Source organism: Eleutherodactylus coqui, chromosome 13 (assembly GCF_035609145.1).
Source record: "Eleutherodactylus coqui strain aEleCoq1 chromosome 13, aEleCoq1.hap1, whole genome shotgun sequence".
In the NCBI taxonomy this organism is placed as follows: domain Eukaryota; kingdom Metazoa; phylum Chordata; class Amphibia; order Anura; family Eleutherodactylidae; genus Eleutherodactylus; species Eleutherodactylus coqui.
In genome coordinates this window covers 13029446-13053651 of record NC_089849.1, presented here as the reverse complement: position 1 = coordinate 13053651, position 24206 = coordinate 13029446, and the positions used below count along the sequence as shown (strand labels likewise).

Here is a 24206-nt window from a genome sequence, read left to right as displayed (position 1 = left end):
ACTACTCTCCTTACATTGTGCCCCCCTACTCAGCCCACACTGAGCACCAGAGAGACCTCACTGCCCAGCCTGTCACTTATACACACACCATGCCCCAAACTACCCTCACAGCGGGCACACAAGCAGCATTACTACTCTCTATACATAGTCCCCTCTCTTGTGCCCACACAGAGCCCACCAGAGGTCTCACTGCCCTGACTGACACTTATACACACACCCTGCCCCTTGTGCACCAAACTACCCCCCACAGTAGACACCAGAGGGACATTACTGCTATTCTCCATACTTTCAGTGTGCCACCTCTTGTGCCCACTAGAGACTTCACTATCCTGCCTGCCACTTATACTGACACACAGTGTCCCAAACTACCTCTACGCTGGGCACGAGAGGCATTACTATTACTCTCCATACATACAGTGTGCCCCCTCCTGTGCCCACCAGAGACCCCACTGCAATGCCTGCCACTTTTACTCATACACAGTGCCCCAACTATCCCACACTGATCACCCAAGACCCCACTGCCCTGCATGCCACTTCCTATACTGACACCCAGTGCCCCATGTACCCCAAACTACCTCTACGTGGGGCACAAGAGGCATTACTACTACTCTCCATACATACAATGTGCCCTCCTACTGTTCCCACACTGAGCACCAGAGAGATCCCACTGCCCTCCCTGCCACTTATACACACAGCATGCCCCAAATTACCATCACAGTGGGCACTAGAGCAACATTACCAATATTCTCTATACATACAGTGTGCCCCCTTCTGTGCCCAATAGAGGCCCCACCACCCTGCATGCTACCTATACTCACCCTGCACTCATCATGCCCCAAACTACCCTCACAGTAGGCACCAATGAAGCATTACTACTACTCTCCAAACATAGTGTGCTCCTCTTGTGCCCACCTGAGCGCAACACAGACCTCACTACTATGCCTGCATCCCAAAATACCGCCATATTGTGCTCAACAGAGACATTTGTACCCTGCATGCCACTTATACAGTACACCCTGTTCTCCAGACTAACTCTGCATTGTGCCCAGTAGAGGCTTTACTACCCTGCATGAGACTGTGCCCAAAGTGGGGGTAGTTTGGTGTACAAGTGAGACCTCACTACACTGCATGTCACTTATACATGCGCTGTGCCCCCTGTACCCCACACTATCCCTACATTGAGCACAAGTGGGACCTGACTACCCTGCAGACCAGTTATACACACAAAGTGCCCCCGCACTGTTCTAGGTGGAGATATTACTGCTTTCCATGCCCCCCACTTCATACAGTAATCTAATACATGCACAGTGCCCCCCAAAGATGCAGCACCACTACCCCAGCATCATGGGGTATTCCTACTTCTCCCTCCCCCCCCACCCCCTACTCTCTCAGTGGCCATCACTACCTTCTACCCATCTCCTGAGTACTCCCCCACAGGGCAGCGGAGTCCCCTCACAACTACTTGTATTCCTGGCCCTGTTGCCCACCAGGACTTTCCCCTACTGGGTCCAGTTCTCCACTTGTTTGTACAATAGCCCCTTTCTCCAGAGACTATAAAGACATCATTAGTTCTACCAGTACTGCTCCCTGCATTCCCACCCCCTGAACTACTTCCAATAATGTACTCCAAAGCTACTTCCTCCAATGATGTACTCCAAAACGTCTTCTACCAATGATGTACTCCAAAACTACTTCCACCAATGATGTACTCCAAAACTACTTCCACCAATGATGTACTCCAAAACTACTTCCACCAATGATGTACTCCAAAACTACTTCCACCAATGATGTACTCCAAAACTACTTCCACCAATGATGTACTCCAAAACTACTTCCACCAATGATGTACTCCAAAACTACTTCCACCAATGATGTACCCCCAAACTACTTCCACCAATGATGTACCCCCAAACTACTTCCACCAATGATGTACTCCAAAACTACTTCCACCAATGATGTACTCCAAAACTACTTCCACCAATGATGTACTCCAAAACTACTTCCACCAATGATGTACTCCAAAACTACTTCCACCAATGATGTACTCCAAAACTACTTCCACCAATGATGTACTCCAAAACTACTTCCACCAATGATGTACCCCCAAACTACTTCCACCAATGATGTACTCCAAAACTACTTCCACCAATGATGTACTCCAAAACTACTTCCACCAATGATGTACTCCAAAACTACTTCCACCAATGATGTACTCCAAAACTACTTCCACCAATGATGTACTCCAAAACTACTTCCACCAATGATGTACTCCAAAACTACTTCCTGCAATGATGTACTCCAAAACTACTTCCACCAATGATGTACTCCAAAACTACTTCCACCAATGATGTACTCCATAACTACTTCCACCAATGATGTACTCCAAAACTACTTCTACCAATGATGTACTCCAAAACTACTTCTACCAATGATGTACTCCAAAACTACTTCTACCAATGATGTACTCCAGAACTACTTCTACCAATGATGTACTCCAAAACTACTTCCACCAATGATGTACGCCAAAACTACTTCTACCAATGATGTACTCCAAAACTACTTCTACCAATGATGTACTCCAAAACTACTTCTACCAATGATGTACTCCAAAACTACTTCTACCAATGATGTACTCCAAAACTACTTCCTGCAATGATGTACTCCAAAACTACTTCCTGCAATGATGAACTCCAAAACTACTTCCTGCAATGATGTACTCCAAAACTACTTCCTGCAATGATGTACTCCAAAACTACTTCCTCCAATGATGTACCCCCAAACTACTTCCTCCAATGATGTACCCCCAAACTACTTCCACCAATGATGTACCCCCAAACTACTTCCACCAGACACCACTTTAACGTCCGGGCCTTTATCTAAGTCATGCTGAATCCCTTAGCAGGTACTTTGAGCAATGTTGCCCCTTGAATATGGGTGTGATGAATTGGAAACCCTGTCATTGCCACATATAACAGCCACTCTTAAAGTTACAAGACCCCAGAGCCCCCCTCCCTATTAGCTCTCCCTCTGTACAGAGGCATTTCCTCATCTGCATGTGTGTGATACATTGTATATCACATACCACAATGATATATTGTATCACACTGGGGAAGCTCCGTGTGCTTCTACATTTTATATGGTACTATCACCCCCACCCCATTTGGTTTTGCCCACTTTGTTCTCCATTGTGCGGGGTCCTAAAGCCCCCCTCTTTTTTTTTTATATTCCTGGTATGAAAACAAGGGGTTAATACAGAAGCCTTAAAACTTAGTCAGAGTGGAGGAGTTGTGTGAAGGCCAACGGATGACGTGTGTCATGTTATACAATGTAAATGTGTTGCACATGGCACGGGCAGCGCTGGGTTCTTCCTGCACGTCCATGTGCAGATTTAGGGGAAGTGACTGTGCGCAGGAGGGGGGGTTGTAGTGCCGGCCAGCGCTGTACGTGAGTAATGTTAGGGGAAGTAGTTAATCGGCCCCGTGCATTGTTGTGTATACAGTGCCATGTTGGACCTTGCAGTGTTATGGCGTGTTACGGAAATGTCTGGCTGACGCCAGAAGGGTTTTGGCTCTAATCCGAATGCCTCAACTGTTTGGTTCAGAGAATTGGGGAAATGCCAGATGATGATGATGATGATGATGATGATGATGATGATAAGTGGAACTCCCCTTTAAGGACTAACGTTTGCCCTGGTTATCTATGGTGCAGATACCACTTCTGACCAATGGAAAGCTGCTCTACCATATAAAAGTTTGATTGCTGGGGATCCAGTAATGGGTGGGCTTCCACTCTTGGTATATGAGGATCCAGGCCCATAGACGCAGGTGGGCTTGCAAGTAAGGCACATAAACCTAAATGGGCTTTTAGGGCAGGCCCAAAATGGGTGCAAAGCCCGTGTAACCTTTTGGGCGTAGGACCAAAGACACTAGGTGTCCCTTCTTGGCTTGGGGGCTATGGGGCCCCTGGCTGGCCCAAAGCCCGTGTAGTCTTTGCAGTCAAGGACTGAGACCCTCAGCTCTCCATTTTGGTCATGGGACGCTCAAGGTGCCCCAGCTGGCCTGAAACTTATGGGCTTTAGGTGCTCAAGGCCCATTGGCTATCTTGAGATGTGTGGTCTTTTGGGTCAGGATTCAAGGCTCGCCAGCTGGCCTTACTGGCCTGGGGCGAACAAGGCCTCCTGACTGTCTTGAGGCTCATGTGGTCTTTGTGGTCAAGGTCTGAGACCCTCAGCTGTCGTTTCTGGGTCTGGGGTGCACAAGGCTCCCCAGCTGGCCCTACTGGGCATTGGGCACACAAGGCCTCCTGTCTGTCATGAGGCCCATGTGGTCTTTTGGGTCTGAGTTGTAGGCTTCTAGTTTGACCTTGACTGGCCTGAGGCCTGTGTAGTCTTTTGGTTCTGGGTCCAAGGCCGCCCAGCTTTCCCTTTTGAGGTCTAGGTCTGAGATCCCCAGCTGTACCTCCTGGGTCAGGGATGCTCGAGGTGCCCCAGCTGGCCTGAAACCTGCTGGCTGTGTCTTCTGGGCCTTGGGTGCTCAATGCCCCTTGGCTATCTTGAGACCTATGAGGTTTTTGGGTCTAAGTTTGATGCTCCCCAGATGTTCCTTCTAGACCTGGGGTGTACAAGGACCGCCTGGCTGTCCCAAGGCTTGTGTAGTATTTTGGGTGTGGCTTAGAGGCTGACATCTGTCCTTTCTGGGCCCCCAGCTGGCCTTCTGGCATCTATGGGGCATATTTTCTACCTAATTAGCTTGACCAGCAGGTGGCACTGGGCACAGGAGTCCTAGGTGGTGGCTCTTTAACCACATGACAGACGATGGGTAAGGGAGTTACACTTTTTGCGGTCTGTTCTTTCTCTGAGTTTCCTGTTTCTTGAGTCTACGTTTGGCGCACTGTCGAGTAGAGCGTTAACTCTTTCAGAACACCATCTGTCTAGATCGGCAGCGGTCAGCTTCCTAGGTGCCAAACCCTCACATGTGGCCGCCGCCGCCATCACCCCGGGGACATTATAAATGCTAAATTCCTATATAACCGCAATATATTCATTAAACGCAACTTGTGAAACCAGAGCGACCCATGAAGGGCGGGGACAGTCACCGTTACTGTCTACAGGGTCCTCATTTGCATATACAGCACCCAAAAGTGCGTCATTGGGGACGGGTCCATATAAAATGACCCTGGGACCAAGCCGGTCCGAAACCAGCAGTACATAGGATCCAAAATGACAGCATTAAGGTGTTCTGTTCTCCCCGCCCTCCAAAAATAAAAAAAAATATACAATATGCTATATGGACCCAAAAATGGTACCACGCAAAAAGCGAGCCCTCGTCTGGCCGCGGCGACGGAAAAATGAACAGTTCTGGCTTTTGAAAAGTCAAAAAAATGATGCATCTTTAGGTGAAAAATAGGCTGGGTCACTAAGGGGTTAAAGCTATTTCAGAAACTGCGGCACGCCTTCAGCGAGGGGTTACAGATTTCTTCAGCCTGATCTCCCTGATTCATGAAAAGAATTCCAAAATGCAGTAAAGACTGACACCCAGGGCCGCAGTAGTCGTCAGTGAACACTTTTTTTTAGTGTTTAATAGGGATTGGTCAGAGGAAATATTCCTTGGATCGTCTGTGCCCGCGGACGCTGCGCCCGTCACGAGGGCACAACATGCGACGGATTCCCTATAAAGGGCCATTGAGTGCGGCCGACTGTTCCTCCTATAAACATCCGCGCAGTAAATAGGTTTTAATTTCATCCTTTGAAATAGACGCCGCGTCTCCCGAGGCGACTTCCTGTCTGGTGATATACATTGTGGAGGGGGAGGATGGCGGGCATGCTGGGTGTTATAGTCCATCTTAGGGGGGCTTCCCTAAGTGCAGTCACTATATAATGTAAACTTTCTATACTTTTTGTATCAAATCCTCATCATTTTCAAGATCTCTGCTTGCTGTCAGTAAACAGCGCTTCCCTCCGGTTGCTTCTTATCTCCATACTTCTCACAGCTGAGGGTCTGTTACATTGTATCCAGTCCAGACAATCCTCTGTGAGATAAACGCCTCAGCAGCACAAATCTCTTCCGTCCTGGTAGTCTGGGGTCTGCGATTGTCTAGAACGGATACAATTGTAACGACACTTCGGCTGCGAGAATATATAGGATTTTCCATTCACTGACAGCTAGCAGAGATCTTGAGAATGAGGAAATTGACTTAAAAGGCAAGGAAGGGTTTATAATTACTTTGAGCTAAAATTGACGCAGACGTGAGAACCGTGTAGCAGATTAGAGGATTCTGCGCCAAAATCCGCTCCGCCATTGGAGGCGGTTGCAATGTGGAAATTCCACTACCCGTAGGGCGCGTTCACAGCGGATTCTGACCCTGTATTTGACACGGTATCTGCATTATCTAAGTGCCCCGGTGGTTTAAATGGGAATCTGCGCCATTGTTTATACTGCACAGATGTGAAATCGAGTGCGGCAAACAAATAAGTCGCTTCTTCACGCGGAAAATCCGCACGCTCATAGAAAAGGTGTGCAACCTCGTGCTGATCTGCAGATAACTGAAGCGCAAATTTAGGGCTCCGCCACGGGTTCCTGCGACGGTTTTGTGGTGGAAACCGTATTTTTTAAAATCCGCTTGGACTCCATTGCGTGCGCGTAGCGTCAGGCCTCCACACCGGCGGATACAGGTTTCGATCCATGAATACATTGCATATTCATAAACTGAATATCTGCCCGTTTGGCGCATTTTGACCCTTCATGCGCTTTTTTTTTTTTTCACGCACGTAAATGCTGCTTATTTACTCGCGCAAAAAATCACAAGCAGGGCTCATGGACTTTATACGCAAATCCGCAGGGAATACGAATGTTATGCGTATTTGCGCATTCCCGTTTACTTCAATAAACCAAAATAGGTCGAGCCGGGACTGAAAATTGCGTAAAAAATCTGCACGTACGAGTAAACTCATTTACATCATTTCCATTCCCTCCATATTACGTGCGTGAGACGGTGCACAGATGCGCCCGTGTGACCGAGCCCTTAAGGCACTTCACGCCGCAGAATCCGCCACTGAATTTTTCCACGTGAATTATGCATTTAAAGACTGCGACAAAATCCGCGTCTTTCTGCTGAGGTTTTCGCTGCAGAGCCGCACGGGGATTTAACCCTGTCAGGGGCCAACATCCACCACATACGGAATTCTGACGTTTCGCCGTCAAGCAGCAACACGCCATGGAAATGAGCGAAAATGGATTGGAATTCCGTACACGGACTTTGCCCATTGACAGAGGTAAATCCGCATGCGTGTCTACACCAAAAATGGCGTCAGAAATAAGCGTTAACGCTACATGTGTTCGTGGCCTCATGTTACGCACTTATATAATAATAATCTTTATTTGTATAGCGCCAACATATTCCGCAGCGCTTACATAGACGGGGATACAGAAAGACAAAATACAAACATTACAGAACCGCGGTTACATAGTAATCAGCTGATGGAAACAATAGGGGTGCGGGTCCTGCTCCAAACAGTAGGGGTGAGGGTCCTGCTCCAACGAGCTTACATACTACTAGTAATGGGGTGATACAGAAGGTAAAGGGGCTGGAGATGTGCACTGTATGGCGGGGTGGAGAGTGAGGGATGCTATACACATAGACAATGGTCAGACATTTAGCCGTGTGACGGCAGAAACAGTGTGACTGCAGGAGCTGTTTATGATGGCCAGCAGGGATTGCAGTCAGTAGGTCAGGGAGCATGTTATCAGGCGGAGTACAGAGGGGTTCGTTTAGGGTATGTGGTATGCCTCCCTGAAGAGGTGCGTTTTTAGAGCACGCCTGAAGTTCTGCGAGTCCTGGATTGCTCGGGTAGCCTTTGGTAGTGCGTTCCAGAGGACCGGTGCTGCTCTGGAGAAGTCTTGGAGGCGGGAATGAGAAGTTCGAATTAAAGGGGCGCTCAATCTGGTTTCGTTAGCAGAGCGGAGAGCCCGGGCTGGTTGATGGATTGAGATGAGGGAGGCGATATAGGGGGGCGCTACACTGTGGAGGGCTTTGTGGATGAAGGTGGCGAGTTTAAAATGAATTCTGTATTTAACAGGCAGCCAGTGCAGTGACCGGCACAGGGCAGAGGCGTCCGAGTAGCGGCTGGACAGGAAGATGAGCCTGGCTGCCGCATTCAGGATGGATTGGAGAGGGCACTTATATTACACTTTCGGTTAAGCCAGCTTTGAACTCTCGTTCAGGCAGCTGAGATCCGCGGAGCTGTTTGTCCTCGGTCCGTGGAGCCACTCGTCACACAGAAGCGGAGAGAATGAAGAAGTCCGGCGCCTCCACGCTGCGTTTTTTTTCAGTATCCGCTGGCACATTTCGTATTTCTACGCCTAATGGAGGCCCGAAGAGTTTACGGACCTCCATCAGGGTGGTCTATTTTTTTTATGCTGTTTGGAATGGCGCGGTATACGTTTTTTAGGGTGTGTTTACATGGGCGAATACAATATCAGTCCATTTTTACTTATACACGTTTTTTCGCACACATGAAAAAATCGCACGTGCTTACAATAGCTTCAGGGGTAAAAATCGTATCGCGTGCGCATGCAAATCTCATAGGAAATTAAGGGGCGAAAGTAGGGCGTGCCGCAGTTTTTTTGCTTTTCCAAGCTCGCAGCGTCTGCGAGAGAAGGATTGCTGAAGTGAGCAAACACGTTGAGATCAGTGGGTTATTTTCACGTGCGAACGGAACTGGAACAAGAAAGTCGCCCGCGTGAGCGCGGCCTTAGGGGTCTTTTGTGCGCTTTACAATGGGAGTCTGTGAACGACTAATGAAAACATGCGCCTAAACAGCGGTGGCCATCGGAAGTAAACGTCGGAAAATCCTCCTGAGGGCTCCTTCACACCGGCGTCTGTGCCTCCGCGAAAAACGTGTTCTTTATCCAAAAAAATGGATGAAACCTGCGCATTTTTTTTAGTCCCACAGGAAAAAAATCTATAGCGATATATATATTTGTTTTTAATATTGCAGTCAATGGAAAACCTATGGAAACGCCCGGCGGTGCGTCGCAATACACTCAACTTTATTAGAAAAAAAACAGTGTACAGTGAACAATGTATACAAAAAAACGGATCAAATGGTAGACCGCTTGTGCTGTTCAAAAATGTAAACAAACGCTTAAAGCGTGCGAGTTTTTACGTGTTTTTTTTTATGTCCGTTTAATGGTGACCGCCATGTCACTGATGGCCGTGCCAAACGGCTCCGCGGATCACCGCGTCTTTATTAAGACCCTGTTTAAACGAGCGAAAATGAAACGGTTCGGCGCCAGCGCATGTGACAGACTGAACGGTTCGCATTTGAACGCGCCAACGATATATCTGTCTAAGCAGGCTGCACGAGAGCGAACGGTCTAACAACGACGTGATTCATGCATCTAAAAGGGGCTCATTCGCATGGGTGTGTACACGCAATGTATTATACTTGTATTTTTTGCGCATTTGGCGTATGCAGACCTGCGGTTTTTCCATGTGTGGGAAAAAAAGCAGCCTGGTCTCTATTATGAATCAAAATAGTCCCTTGAAGTTAATGGATGGCGTTTGGATACGTGAATATTTACGCAGGAAGGAGGGAGGGATCTGTTGGACCTTTTTGCGTTTTTTTGGGGGAGATTTTCACGTGCCAAAAAAAAAGCAAGACGGTCAAAATACGCATTGAAAACACTTCATATTCACGGACCGAAACGGACTACGCCGGTGTGAATGAGCCCTTAGTTGGTACGCGGGGGCGTTCCTGCTGTCACACCTGACCTTTTAGGTTTTCGGTAGTCATACCTTCAGGGCGCCTCACACCGGACAGCGCGATATCGGTCCATGAAACTCGGATTGATATCGCGTTTGCAAAGTTGCGGGGAAATTCCGTAGAATCGCTGAATGTGCGATTTTTCACAGGTGTGTTTTCAGTATGTACCAATTTTTTTTTTTTTTTATTTCTCCATTGGAAACAATTAGCTAGATTTCTGCAAATTTGCGGAAAAACAGAGCGCGCAGCGATTCAGCCCCCTGTCCACGGCTGTTGCGGAATATCGCCAGCGATACTCTGCCACAGGGGAGGAGGGGGGGGCCGCCGTCAGTTCTCTGCGGTGCGCCTTTCTGACAGGCTCAACGTGGAGAATCGCGGCATGCCGCGATTTAGATCTCGTGAGCGGAGAATTGCTACGATTCTCCGCTCGTGGACACCGTAAATGGGCTTTCCATAGCAACGGAAAGCGTTCATTGCGTTACCCGTGAAAAACGCGCCGGCGTGAATGCTTCCTGAGGAAATGTTTGAAGAATAACAGCGGCCCGGGCCTCATGATCACACCAGGTTGCTGGTGCGGGCGTCCCTGTTGCCCCGGGCAACCAGTCAGAGCACTGCTTTCACTTTACCTCAGCAGTTTCAGAAGGGATCGGTTGCTACTGGCAACAGGCCCAGTTTTCATTGAGGCAGTTTTTGCTAGGTGTAGAGCCGAGGCGGCGGAGCGTCTCCACCCGTCTGCGAGGCATTTGGGGGGGGATTTAAAATTGGGGGAAAAACCACTCCAGATTCACGGCCCGATGTCGCACTTGCTGCCATGTGAAAGCAGCCTCGTATCACTGCGGGGATTCCCTTAATCCCCGTTGCGGCAGATGATCACGGAGATCCCCCTTCCTACGGGGCTGGCGCTGCTGTCGTCGGCCTTGTGGAATACAACGGGCGATCTCGCGGCTAGATGGGACATCGTGGTGCCATGCAGGAAAACATCGCTAACGTGAATGAACTCCTTCAAAAGAATGGCGTTCGTATTTGTTCGAGGTTTGTGCATCTCGCAACGCACAAATCTTGCGCAATTTTCTCACTGGTGTGAAGGCGTCCTGAAGGAAGCCTTTGTCTGATCACTGCCGCTCCTCAGGGGGGCGCTCATACGGCGAATTCACTGTGGAATTTTCCACTTGAATTCGTGTCAAAATTCGCAGCTTTCTGTCAGTTTTTGGCGCGGATCGCATGCGGAATTTACCGTCCATGGACGAAATCTGCGTGGAAAATTTCGACTCCCAACAATCGCCCTAATGCTAATCGTTCCTGTGCTTTCGTTCAATCACTGAATGGTGACAGGGCGCACCAGGGATCTCTTCCGGCCACCCACCTCCATTCACAGGCCGGTCATCGTTTGACTTTTATACCGGCCAAAACTGGACGACATGCAATAAGCGAACAGATTATCGTTCAGTCATCGGCCGTGTTTACACTGAACTGTTAGCGGTCTGTGTCGCGCGATCCAGCACTTAACTGAGCGATAGTCGGACTAAAAGACACTTTTTAGCAAAAAAACAATCTTATGGCCCGATGCAGGAGGGTCCGGTAGTGCCAGACCACACTGACCACTTCTCTAATGATCAGGCACAGCACTGTACCTGATCATTAAGACCACCAAGAAGTACTCCTCCCACCATAACTCCGCCCCCGCCGTGGCTGATTATCACAAGCTTCCTCCCGGCATCTGTGATTCATACATGACTGCAGTAACCCAGACGCTGGGAGGAGAAAGCAGGTGTCAAAACCTGTGGCAGCCGGGCCGGAGCTATGGAGAGAGGTGGGCATTACTACTGGGGGGCCCTATTACTATTGGGGCCACTGAGGGCCACTAGTCTTCCTTTTAGCCCATTTTGTGTTGTCTAAACCGGGGTACTTTTTATTATCTGAAAATATAGCAAATACCTCAAACCTAGTAATTACACATCGGCGTATTTGCTCGCGCCTGAGCGCTGCATATTTGCGTACACATCGGCGTATGTTACTGTACTTTTTGTGTCTGCAAGGCTTGTACATTTGCGTGCGGCAAACAAAGACGCACCGATTGAAATGGCCAATTAGTCCAATGAGTTCCAGATGTGCTCTTTTTTTCCTGTGCAATGATCCGTGTTTCACGCGTCTCCTTGCGAATTGTATACGCATTTGTACATCCCCGTTGACTTCTATGGGGGCTTTGGGTACATAAATGTCCAGGAAAATAGAGCACAATGCTTTTTTTTTGGCGCAGGAAAAATACGCGCATGTGAACGAACCCATTGGGTTCTACTTTCTGCGTATTGCATGCGCAAATTTATGCATTCGCAAATAGGCCCGTGTGAAGGGGACCTAAGGAGGACTCGGCGCTCTATGTCAGGGTCCTCCTACAGCACTGCGGGGGGGTTACACACATACATGTCCGTACGGGTGAGTTCTATATATACACACATGTGTGAAGGAGGAAGACGAGGACAATAACGGACTCAACAAAGCCGAGAAGTCTCGCCAGAACAGGAAACGGTCACTTTGTGTTGCGCAGGGAGGAGGCGGAGGAACTTGCTCAAGAGCTCGCAGTCCATCAGCAGCTCCTTCACGGTCTGCGTGTGAAAAGGAGGAAACTGCATTGTGTGAATGTGCGAGGGAGGAAGCGGTCACGTGTGTATTGTTCAGGTACGACCGGGGCTGCTGGGTAATTCCGGGTTCAGCTTTCCTACCCCCCTGGAGGGCAGATCCATCTCCTGCCCCTGTGCTGCACATATTTTGCCCCCGGGGTGCAGGAAAGCCGTCTGACAACCGGTATGACTTCTGCTCCAGTTTTCGTCACACTCCAGTTGTCACCTAAAAATACCAGCCTCCCCTTGGTGCACTCTGGTGGTCAGCGGCAGGTACTGCGCCCTGATCATGGGACTGCCCATGTGTTTTGGACATGTTCGCTGTACCCTGGCGCTGGTTTCGCTCTGCAGCGGAAGTTAAGTTGTCAGGAAGTTGCATTCTCACCACAGGATGTCATAATCACTTCTCTCCCACACCCAGAGGGCTCCTGTTCTCTCTAAGAGCCGTGGCCGCTGCTCTACTCAATGGGCATCGGAGAACAGGGGCAACAGATGCACCCACTGGGGGAGCCGTCCATGGGATGCAAGGTGGGTGAACATGCGTTAGGGTTGCAGAAGACCAAGATTCTGGTGGGGGTATGCAGGTGCTTGTTGATGTAGCAGAGCCGCGTTTGTCAGTTCTTGTTGCCACATTATATTACATAGTAGACTGCAGATAACACATTGACGCTATGACAAACACAGTCCTGCTGCACCTGGCAAACCCGGCACTGCTGCATCTCATCTAGCACGCTCTAGCTTGCATAGGGCTATATGTTTGGGCGTTGTAATAACGCTATAAAGTAAGTACAGTCGGGGCGCATCTACACGGGCGAGTCCAAGAAACGCGGACCGATATCACAATTTTTTATGCACCGCGTTTTGCACCGCTGCAGTTGGGATTTTCATACACGGGAAAATTGCTTGTTTTAATAGTAAAAATAGAAATTGCGTTATATGCCAATGAAACTCGCATTACATGCGAGCGCAATGCAGTTTTTTTTTTTGTGGCGCCGTCGGCCATGGGCAAGATCAGCCCAAAAAATAGAACGCGCTGCGATTTTTCTGTGTCGCTGCGACCCCTCGCTCGTGTAAATCCGCACATTGTAAATAATGGTTTCTATTGTCGTGCACATTTTGTTTGCCTGGCAAAGCATAATATGCGCATGATGTAAATGCCCGTATGGAAGCGCCCTAAATGCCCCCTCAGTCCGTGTAAAATCATATGATATATCATAAAATAGCGCAGTGTACCAAATGACCACTTCAACTCTGCTGCACCTAAATGTACTGAGATCCCACAAACCAAGCGCTACTAATATGTAATGAAGAAGTGATGAAACCCTGCGAAGTAGCTAGCTCTGCTACACCTGACAAACTCAGCTCTGCTATGTCTGACCAAACTCCACTTGTTTCAGTTGTAGGGGCCGTGATGGAACTTAAAAAAAAAAAAGCACAAAACTCCTCATTCTAATCCGGTGCTTATTGTATATTGGATGGATTGCAGCGTCTGCGGTTCGGCTCTGCGCAGCGTCTGGTCTTACGGGGGATATTTTAATTCTAGGCCACCTTGCGGTGCAGCCAGAGGTGGAAGTTGTGGGCGTTGTGTTTTTCGGGGCTTCCTCTAATCCGCGTGAGCTGTCGCACTTTTGTGTATGTTAAGATGTATGGTGTGCTTGTATCTGTACGGATGTAGCAGAGCTGAACGTGCTATTTCGCTCTGTTGGGCTGCAATATGTATCCATCGTGATGGCGAAGTCTTGAGGTTAGACAATAGGGCTTGATTTACATACAAGGCCTGCGGAAAATGGTTATGGCAGAAGATACAAATAAGTTGTGCTAAATGACAAACTCTGCTCTACTACATCTCACGAGTTTGATTCTGCTGCAGGCGCTACAGTCTTTTCTGCTGCGCCTGGTAAACTTGACTCTACATGACAGACTCGGCCCTGCTGTGAACTATAGTACATGTGATATCAGTTCGGTTGCATGTGATAAGTTTTACTACATGTGGCAAACTGCTCTGCTGTATCTGATCAGGGAGATATCGCCGCTTGTCATTCTTCGCCTCGCTGTTTAGTCACCTCATCCAAGGCCTCTTGAGTTTTATGTCTTAGTACTGGGCCCTTCTGTAAGGTCTGACACAGCTGTAGCTAACTGTTTATGTTGGCTTCATTTGCATACGTCTCCCAGAAGGCATTGCACAAGGGTCTCCATAACTGTGACCATCACTCCCAAAGTATAGGTGTCAGATTCCTTTTTGTGGCTATGCAAATGACAATCAGCTCAAAGGACACATTAATTTTTCTTCTTTGGTTCTCCGCTCAGGACTCTTATGTTAAATCTTGATGTGTACCTTTTATAGAAGCGCCTATTTAAAGTGCGCCTGTCTCTTTAAATGTAAATTGATGCAAAATTGAGAGGAACATAAATGTGTTCTGCATATCATTTGTTATATAGAAGAGGAAGCTGTGAAGTTCCTCTTGCCATCGGTCGTTTGGGTTTGCAAGTTTCCTGTTAAGGGCTGACAACGGGCAGCAGGCCAGATCTAAAGGGGTGAAGACCAACCAAATATGGCGCCTGCGTCGTCCTGTCTGCTTTAGGAGAAGGCACCGTCCTTCTTCTGCTTTATCTCTTCCTAAATGTGAGGTAGTATAGCAAAATGGCCGCTCATGGACCTGCAAAATATATTTGCGGTGGACTGAAGATGTACGTGCCACCCAGAAAAGTAACGCGTAAATGCTAGTTTCCTCAGTTTAGGCCAAATCCAAAAAATGGCTGCCTCCGCGATGGCGTATACCCTCTTGTGACTAATTCGAGGCCGTTTTTCAAAAACATGTATGAAATATTTTGAATTTTGGCCGTAGACTTAAAGGGAGCATGGGACTCAATCCCTTTAAATCTTCCTTTAAGCTTTGAAAATGGAGAAAGAAAGCTCCCCCCTCTGACTTGCTGTTTAAGAGTCAGGGCTACAGGGAAGCCGGTCTAGTGACCCCTCTCAGCACTGAGAAGGTTCATGGGGTGGGGCTTATCTGCTGCCTGCTGTAGGGATCTGATAAGCCCCACTCTACAGGGCCCCCTGGGGCATCATGTTTCTTTTTAAGAATTTTTTTTTCGTCATTTTGTATAGATGACATAAAGCTTCAGGATAAACGTTCACCCCATTGGCCGAGGATCATCCCTATAACTATCCTTCCAAGACTGATAATGGAAGCTCCGCCCCTCTGACTCCTTAGGACTCTTTGTTTCTTGGGAGTCAGGGCTACAGGGAAGCACATCATTTGACCCCTCAGTTTTGAAACGGTTCATCAACAGAACGGCTTATCTACTGCCACTTAAAGGGATCTGTCTTGTTTGGGGCCACATTTTCTTTTTTTCCATTTTTATAGCCGTTATAAAAGGCTTCAAAATAACGTTTTGACTTTTGGCCGTAGACTTAAAGGGAGCGTGGGACTCGGTCCCTTTAAATACCCTCTGAGTCCTTGGGACTCTCTCTGTTTCTTAGGAGTCAGGGTGACAAGGAGGTGTGTCATGTGACCCCACTCAGCTCAGGTTCATGAAGGGGAGGGGCTTGTCTGCTGTCACTTTCCCTGTGTGCTGTCATGTTTCCTTTTAAGAACTTTTTTTTGTCAAATGTCATAAAAGGCTTCTGGTTAAAGGTTTGACTTGGGGAATCATCTGTGACGCAGGGGACACAATTAACTGTGTTCTTTTGTTAGTTAAGTTTTGGTGATTTGCATAGATAAGTCCGAAATTTTCATAAGGGGATGATAAAAAGCCAAAGTTTGTGAGAAGAGACGGAAGTTTCCGTCTAGAAGAGGACAAGTGAACGCCGTGGATCTACGGTAAGGCAGCTGCCATGGTCAGCCAAAATAGGGACAGCTGAGGGGTTCGGAGATTAGCGGCGCCCTATAATGATAGTATACAGAAGCAGCTTCTCATCCCAGGTCAGGAGGATGGGGGGGTGTCAGGAGGATGGGGGAGAGGGTCAGGGTTCCCCCTAGAGTTTTATGGGGAAATGAAACGAGTCCCGCCAGTTATGAGCCCCGTTCCTCTTTGTGCCGGGTCCATCGCTCCCCTACTTGATTTAGGCCGTTTCCATTTTTTCCCCATACCACATCACTATGGTGGTTTGCTAATAACGTCTGCCCCTCCCCACCTCCCCCATCCCTCTCCACAATGGTATGGTCCATCATTGGCTCCTCAGCTTTTCTTTGATGCTGGTTCCCCTCCCTGATGTCTGGATGACGTCAACCTGAAAACATAATGTTTTGTTGGACATCTGGGTGGAAAGTCGCCGCACGATTTGGCATCAGATTCTGGAGTGAAGTAGAGGTGACTTCACATTTTCCGTGCGTGTAGAACGCGTGTGGACAAAGGTGTATTGTGAGGGGCTATCTGGAGGCTCGGGAGAACTTCTGAGAAATCATGTTCTGGACTCGGCATCGTTATGTTATTAATTGTTTGTCGCGTTCGCTTTCGCCTTGTACCCGGACGTTTCTAATTAGGCCCAGAATCCCCCAGATGCAGCGCCGGGGTACGTGTGTCTAGTATGTGGTTATTGAGCACTGGTCCGTGGCATTCAGGGCATGCTGAGAGGTGTAGTTCCACAGCAGCTGTAGGGTCACATAGAGAGAATGATGTCTGTTAACACGTTGCTTACAATTTGGGCGACGGTAGTGGAAGACGCTGAGGTCTCGCGTGGTTGGGAGATGCAGGGACTTATAGCACCAACATTTGGGGGGGGTATGGGAGATGCCGAGGCTTTGGGGGGAGTGAGACACTTTGGGTAGAGAGCGAGATGCCAAGGCTTGCTGAGGCTTGGTTGGGACAGTGTGAGCCATGAACATTTGGAGAGAGGGAGATGCCAAGGCTTGTGAGGACGAGACAGAGAAATGCCAAAGGTTGTGGGGACGGTGTGACACCAACATTTTGAGGAACGGGAGAGGGAGACCATGGGGCTTGGGTAGGACAGTGTGACATCTACATTTGGAAGGACGGGAGGGGAAGACACTGAGGTTTGGGGAGACTGGGGGGAAGGGGGTGACGAATTGAATGAAATGCTGAGGCTTGGGTGGAACAGCGTGCCACCGACTTTTCGGGAGATAGAAGAGAGATGCCAAGGCTTCGGAGGGTGAGATGGGACAGAGAAAAGCCAAAGCTTGTGGGGACAGTACATTGCTAAAAGTTGGGGGGACGGGAAAGGGAGACACCAAGGCTTGGGTCAGACAATGTGACACCAACATTTGCTTGGACGGGAGAAGAAGATACTGAGGCTTAGGGAACCGGAGAATGGGAACCAAGTCTTGAGGGTGAGATGCCGAAGCTTGGTGGGGGACACGGAGTGAGATGTCAAGGCTTGGGGAGGAGATGTCAAGCCTCGGGTGGGCCAGTGTGTGCCACCAACATTTGAGAAGATGGGAGAGGGAGATGCCAAGGCTTAGGAGGGGGAACGGGGCAGGAAAATGCCAAAGCTTGTGGAGGAGACAGTGTGACACCAACATTTGAGGGGACAGAAGAGGGAAACGCCGAGGCTTGAAGTGGACAGGGAGAAGCTGAAACTTGTGTTGACAGTATGACTCAAACACTTTGGGGAACGGGAGAGGAAGACACCAAGGCTTGGGAGGACCAGAGCTTGAGAACCAAGTCTTGAGGGTGAGATGCCAAGACCTGGCAAGGGACGTCAAAGTGAGAAACTACGGTTTAGGGAGAGATTGCAAAGCTTGGGGGAATCGAGAGATGAATGCAAAGGCCTGTTGGGGGGTGCTATAGATTATGGGGTACAGGAGACTGAGACAGCTAGGGCTCGGAAGGGAATTGGGAGAGGGAGATGCCAAGGCTTTGGGTTTTGGGGTGGCGGGAGAGACACACCGAGGCTTGTGGTCAAATGCAATGTTGGGGTTCGCAGCTAATGAAGGTGTCTCTCCTCAGTACACAGGGCCCGACCCCAGCGAGTCTCCCATGTCACGCTATGACAGGAAGCAGCCCACCCGGAACCACCGGTCCAATCCCTGCTGCCTCTGCTGGTGTTGCTGCTGCAGCTGTTCCTGGTAAGTGTCGTCTGCTCTTCCTCCTGCATTTCATTAACCCCAGCACTATTAACCCCTTAGTCACCAGGGCCCTTCTACCCTACCTGAGTGGAAACTTATTTCTCTTATCTCCTTTGTAGGAATGAAGATCGTAACAGACGCCGGAGATTGTCACGAGACACCAAGTTGGAGACTGTGCCTCACTGCGAGGTCTGGTAAGTGGGAGAGGTCCGCAGCGGCGCAGAGGATTTTAGCTTGCACCTGTAGCGTTAGGCTGGGTTCACGCGGAGCGGAATTTCCTTGCGGAATATCCACCCGGCAATTCTGCCCGCAGCTCCTAATCCCGGGATTAGCCACCAAAGTGGACGAGATTTTGCAAAAATCTCGTCCACATGCTGCGGCCAAACCACACGGAAAACTAAGATGCAGCATGTAAATTTTTTTTTCATTTCCGCAGCATCCTCTGTCCTCTCTATGGACTAAACGCCGCGGGTTTTGAAGCTGCTCTTTTCCAGCGGAATTCTCGCAATTTTTCGGTGCGGGCATTCCGTGAGAATTCTGCTGGAATTTCGTCCCGTGTGACCCCAGGCTTAAGGTGGATACTGATCACTTACTTTCACCCATTTAGCTCCAAACCGTCCTCGGAAGAGATATACAGCTGGTCGCATTCATTCGAGAAGCTGATGAAGAACCCAGCCGGTCGCAACGTGTTTCGGGAGTTTCTGCGCACTGAGTACAGCGAGGAGAACATGCTCTTCTGGCTGGCATGTGAGGAGCTGAAGAAAGACAACAGCAAGAACAGCACCGAAGAGAAGGCGCGCATGATCTACGAGGATTATATCTCCATCCTGTCGCCAAAAGAGGTAACCAGGCTTATTACTCATTATGTTTTGATCTGACACTCCAGTCACCACCAAAGCTGCTGCACTCTGAATAATTTTTGAAGGAAGTATAATGCATTACGCATCTCGTAATTTACATGTCGTAAAACATCAGAGTGATATGGAGCATTAGTATTTAAATAATTTCCATGTTATCAGAATTTGGATTTTTGCATTAAATTTTCCGCTCCGTTGTGTCAGGAGCAGATGTGTAACGGTACGTTATTTGGGGGCACATCTGTACGGTATTTTATTTTTTATGCTCGCATTGAACTGTTTGTTGTTCGGGTTTGTGAATCATTACAAAAACCTAGAAAACATCGACCTGTGCGAGGAACGGCCCGTCCTGGAGAGCGCCGTAGTCAGATCGATCAGTGAAACTCAATAGGCAGTCTATACTGCCCTCTTGTGGCCATTTAATGAACTGCTGATAATTCCCTGGATGGACTGACTGCAACAGGTGGATTTGTGCTCTTCTACTTGGGATTTGTAATTCAACCTCGGCAAAGGGGAAAATAATTATTTAATTAAAGGCGTTGTCCGGTTAGTAGATAAGGGGGAGCCGGTTGTCAGAGTCTCCCACCTGTCAGTTGTTTACGTCCTATTAGATTAATGCACCAAGCTGATTTCTGCAAGAAGCAGACAGCTCTGTTACCACTGCAGTGGGAAAATAGTAGTACAGTTAGTGAATGAATGTATAGCTGTTCTACTGCTACTCCATATGTACAAGAATATAACTACTATAATACTGCCCCCTATGTACAAGAATATAACTACTATAATACTGCTCCCTATGTACAAGAATATAACTACTATAATACTGCCCCCTATGTACAAGAATATAACTACTATAATACTGCCCCCTATGTACAAGAATATAACTACTATAATACTGCCTCCTATGTACAAGAATATAACTACTATAATGCTGCCCCCTATGTACAAGAATATAACTACAATAATACTGCTCCCTATGTACTAGAATATAACTACTATAATACTGCCCCCTATGTACAAGAATATAACTACTATAATACTGCCTGCTATATACAGGAATATAACTACTATAATACTGTCCCTATGTACAAGAATATAACTACTATAATACAGCCCCCTATGTACAAGAATATAACTACTATAATACTGCTCCCTATGTACAAGAATATAACTACTATAATACTGCTGCTATGTACAAGAATATAACTACTATAATACTGCTCCTTATGTACAAGAATATAACTACTATAATACTGCCCCCTATGTACAAGAATATAACTAATATATTAATACTGCCTCCTATGTACAAATATATAACTACTATAATACTGTCCCCTATGTACATGAATATAACTACTATAATACTACCTCCTATGTACAAGAATATAACTACTATAATACTGCTCCCTATGTACAAGCATATAACTACTATAATATTGCCCCCTATGTACAAGAATATAACTACTATAATACTGCCTCCTATGTACAAGCATATAACTACTATAATACTGCCCCCTATATACAAGAATATAATTACTATAATACTGCCCCTATGTACAAGAATATAACTACTATAATACTGCCCCCTATGTACAAGAATATAACTACTATAATACTGCCCCTATGTACACGAATATAACTACTATAAAACTGCCCCCTATGTACAAGAATATAACTACTATAATACTGCCCCCTATGTACAAGAATATAACTACTATAATACTGCTTCCTATGTACAAGAATATAACTACTATAATACTGCCTCCTATGTACAAGTATATACTATAATACTGCCTCCTATGTACAAGAATATAACTACTATAATACTGCCTTCTATGTACAAGAATATAACTACTATAATACTGCCTTCTATGTACAAGAATATAACTACTATAATACTGCCCCCTATGTACAAGAATATAACTACTATAATACTGCCCCCTATGTACAAGAATATAACTACTATAATACTGCCCCCTATGTACAAGAATATAACTACTATAATACTGCCCCGTATGTACAAGAATATAACTACTATAATACTGCCTACTATGTACAGGAATATAACTACTATAATACTGCCTCCTATGTACAAGAATATAACTACTATAATACTGCCCCCTATGTACAAGAATATAACTACTATAATACTGCCCTCTATGTACAAGAATATAACTACTATAATACTGCCCCCAATGTACAAGAATATAACTACTATAATACTGCCCCCTATGTACAGGAATATAACTACTATAATACTGCTCCCTATGTACAAGAATATAACTACTATAATACTGCCCCCTATGTACAAGAATATAACTACTATAATACTCCCTCCTATGTACAAGAATATAACTACTATAATACTGCCTCCTATGTACAAGAATATAACTACTATAATACTGCTCCTATGTACAAGAATATAACTACTATAATACTGCTCCTATGTACAAGAATATAACTACTATAATACTGCCCCCTATGTACAAGATTATAACTGCTATAATTTGCTCTGTTTCGTCCTCTCCAGGTCAGTCTGGATTCTCGAGTCAGAGAGGTAATCAACCGGAAGATGCAGGAGCCCTCCACCCACACGTTTGACGACGCTCAGTTACAGATTTACACCCTCATGCACAGAGACTCCTACCCACGATTCCTCAACTCGGGCATTTATAAATCCCTCCTGCAGAACATTTCACGCTCCAGCTCGGAGTTGTAGGTCCCGCTCGCTCCAGAGACAGATCGAAATGCACATTTTATAGAAAGCTGTTGGGAGCAGGAATGGGGGACATTAAAGGGGCCGTCGGCCCTCCGGTCACTTTACAAGATCCATCCTGCCTCAGATCACAGAGTGGCACGGAGCCTCTGCCCCCACAGCTTGGAGAGAGATGACCACCGCCTTCACCTCACGCCTCTCCTGACCTCCCTTCCCCCCTCTGTAGACTCTGTGCAGGAAGACAAAGGGGTATTATTAGGTACTGTATGGGGGGCACTTACCTCAGGACGTAAATACTACTGAACTCCCCAGGGGGGTCCTGAGAGGGGAGGGGGTCCCAATATTTTATATACTAATGCCTTTCTTGTTGGAAAGGGCTATGTAAGGGAGCCTGTAGAGAGGGGATGTGTGCTTTATGAGCTCCAGGCTCCTGCACCCCCTCCTTGTTCAGTGTCTGCAACGACAGATTTAAAGGGGCAGGTACGATTTTAATTAACGTTTAGGATTCTTAAGAGGTTTGATTTTTATGTTTCTGAGCGTTGGGGGCGACTGGGGTGTTATGATCACTCCTGAGGGGGGAGGGGGGGCGAAATTCTCCTGCTTTAGATACATATATGTTATATTACACAATTTGCCAATGACATTCGAGGGGGGCGTCTGTTTACAGTGTGGAGATTCTACAGCCCCCGTTACAAACGGAGACTTTACCCGTTTGAGGGGTCGTTGGGGGATCGATACCATAATCTGCCTCCCTGTGGAACATTCATTCGCCAATGGGGTCTGTATCAGGTTTGGGGGAAGGGTATTGTCTCCCCCTACTGGCCAAAACTTCCTGAAGCTACCAAATACTCCAGCACTCCTCGAGCAGATGTGATGTCACCGTCTAACAGTGTTACTTTTTCTTTCGACACCTCCATGAAAATTTTAACAAACTTTTTATAAAAATATAAATATGTGCAAATATATATATTATATCTATATGAGGTCATGTGACTGATGTGTTCTAGAACGGAGCGCTGTAGAATGTGTTCTAGAGTGTAGCGCTAATGTATAGAAATGTATCTTTATACACCGACATGCCAAAAAGTCATGGGGCAGGAACTACTATCGGGTAGGACCCCCTCTAGTGCAGCAGCTCAAGTGGACAGAAGACCTCTGGAAGGATGTTGAGTCGTCTGGATGCCCCCATGGCTCTGTGGTGGTATTTGTAGGTGCAGGATCTCAGGCTGAAGGGACGTTCCCACCACATCCCATAGATGCCTGATTGGGCTCATGTCAGATAAACATGCCGACCGCACCATTCATAGGAACTCTACCGAATGCTCCTCCAACCAATTCTGGACAGCCCGGGCCCGGTGGTATGGTACATTATCCTGCTGGAATATCCCATCATTGTGGGGGGGACATGAAGTCCATGAAGGACTGAAAATGGTCACCAAGAAGTGACACGTAGTGGGCATCGGTCAATGATGTGCTTCATTGGACCAGTAGACCCAACCCATGCCATGACAGCCCCCCACACCAGTATGGGACCCACCAGCAGCCCGCACAGGGCCTTGTTGACAACTGAGGTCTGTGGCTTCATGGGGTCTGCACCAAACACGACCTAACCATCAGCCCAGGAGGACTGGACCCTCAGGAGCCCAGGGGAGGCGCTGTGTCCGGTGATAACAGAGGCATCTGGTGGGTCTTCTGCTCTCATGTCCCATGGAAGTTACATTGACTTGCGGGATGGGATATACATACGGGCCTCCGGCACTGAATGTGGATATAATTTCTGACCGAGTCGCTTGTGTGTTTGCACGGACAATCCAGTCGCCATCATTAAGCATCCGTGGGCGGCCACAGTAGGTGGTAATGCCTTCTATGATGTATTCCCGGTACAAGTGACACTGTGGGCTGAGGAATATTAAATATCCGCACAACCCCAGTAATGGAACGTCTCATCCGTCTGGCGCCCACTATCATGCCTCGTTCCAATAATTCACGTCGCCTTGTCCGTCATTGTATATAGGACGGTGCTGCCTGTTCTGCGAGCTCCCTCTGCTGGTGAGCAGCGGTACAGCAATGTGCTGGAGGAAATGGATGTCATAAGTGTCACAGTGCCCTCTGCTGCTCACCAATTGCTGTAACAATAAAACTACCGATAGGTGAGGTGAATCACACTAATTATCTGGCAACAATGGCGTCTGTCATTGGGGGGAGGGATACATTAGGCAGCAG

At 47.6% G+C, this 24206-nt stretch overlaps 1 protein-coding gene across 4 annotated transcripts in view; it reads left to right on the top strand.

Moving 5' to 3' along the window:
- The window catches only part of RGS19 (regulator of G protein signaling 19), a 55505-nt gene extending 32544 nt beyond the window's left edge, over window positions 1-22961 (top strand). For 2 of the 4 annotated variants that reach the window (XM_066586463.1, XM_066586460.1), the window contains exons 2-5: window positions 18292-18410; window positions 18530-18604; window positions 19018-19252; window positions 21798-22961. In XM_066586463.1, coding sequence (XP_066442560.1) covers window positions 18322-18410; window positions 18530-18604; window positions 19018-19252; window positions 21798-21986 — 588 coding nt within the window. In that variant the 5' untranslated portion in view covers window positions 18292-18321 and the 3' untranslated portion in view covers window positions 21987-22961. Of the gene's footprint in view, window positions 1-12343; window positions 12440-12751; window positions 12910-18291; window positions 18411-18529; window positions 18605-19017; window positions 19253-21797 lie in introns of those variants that run through there. The other 2 variants (XM_066586462.1, XM_066586461.1) reach the window with 2 other exon arrangements.
- The last annotated feature ends 1245 nt before the right edge of the window (window positions 22962-24206 follow it).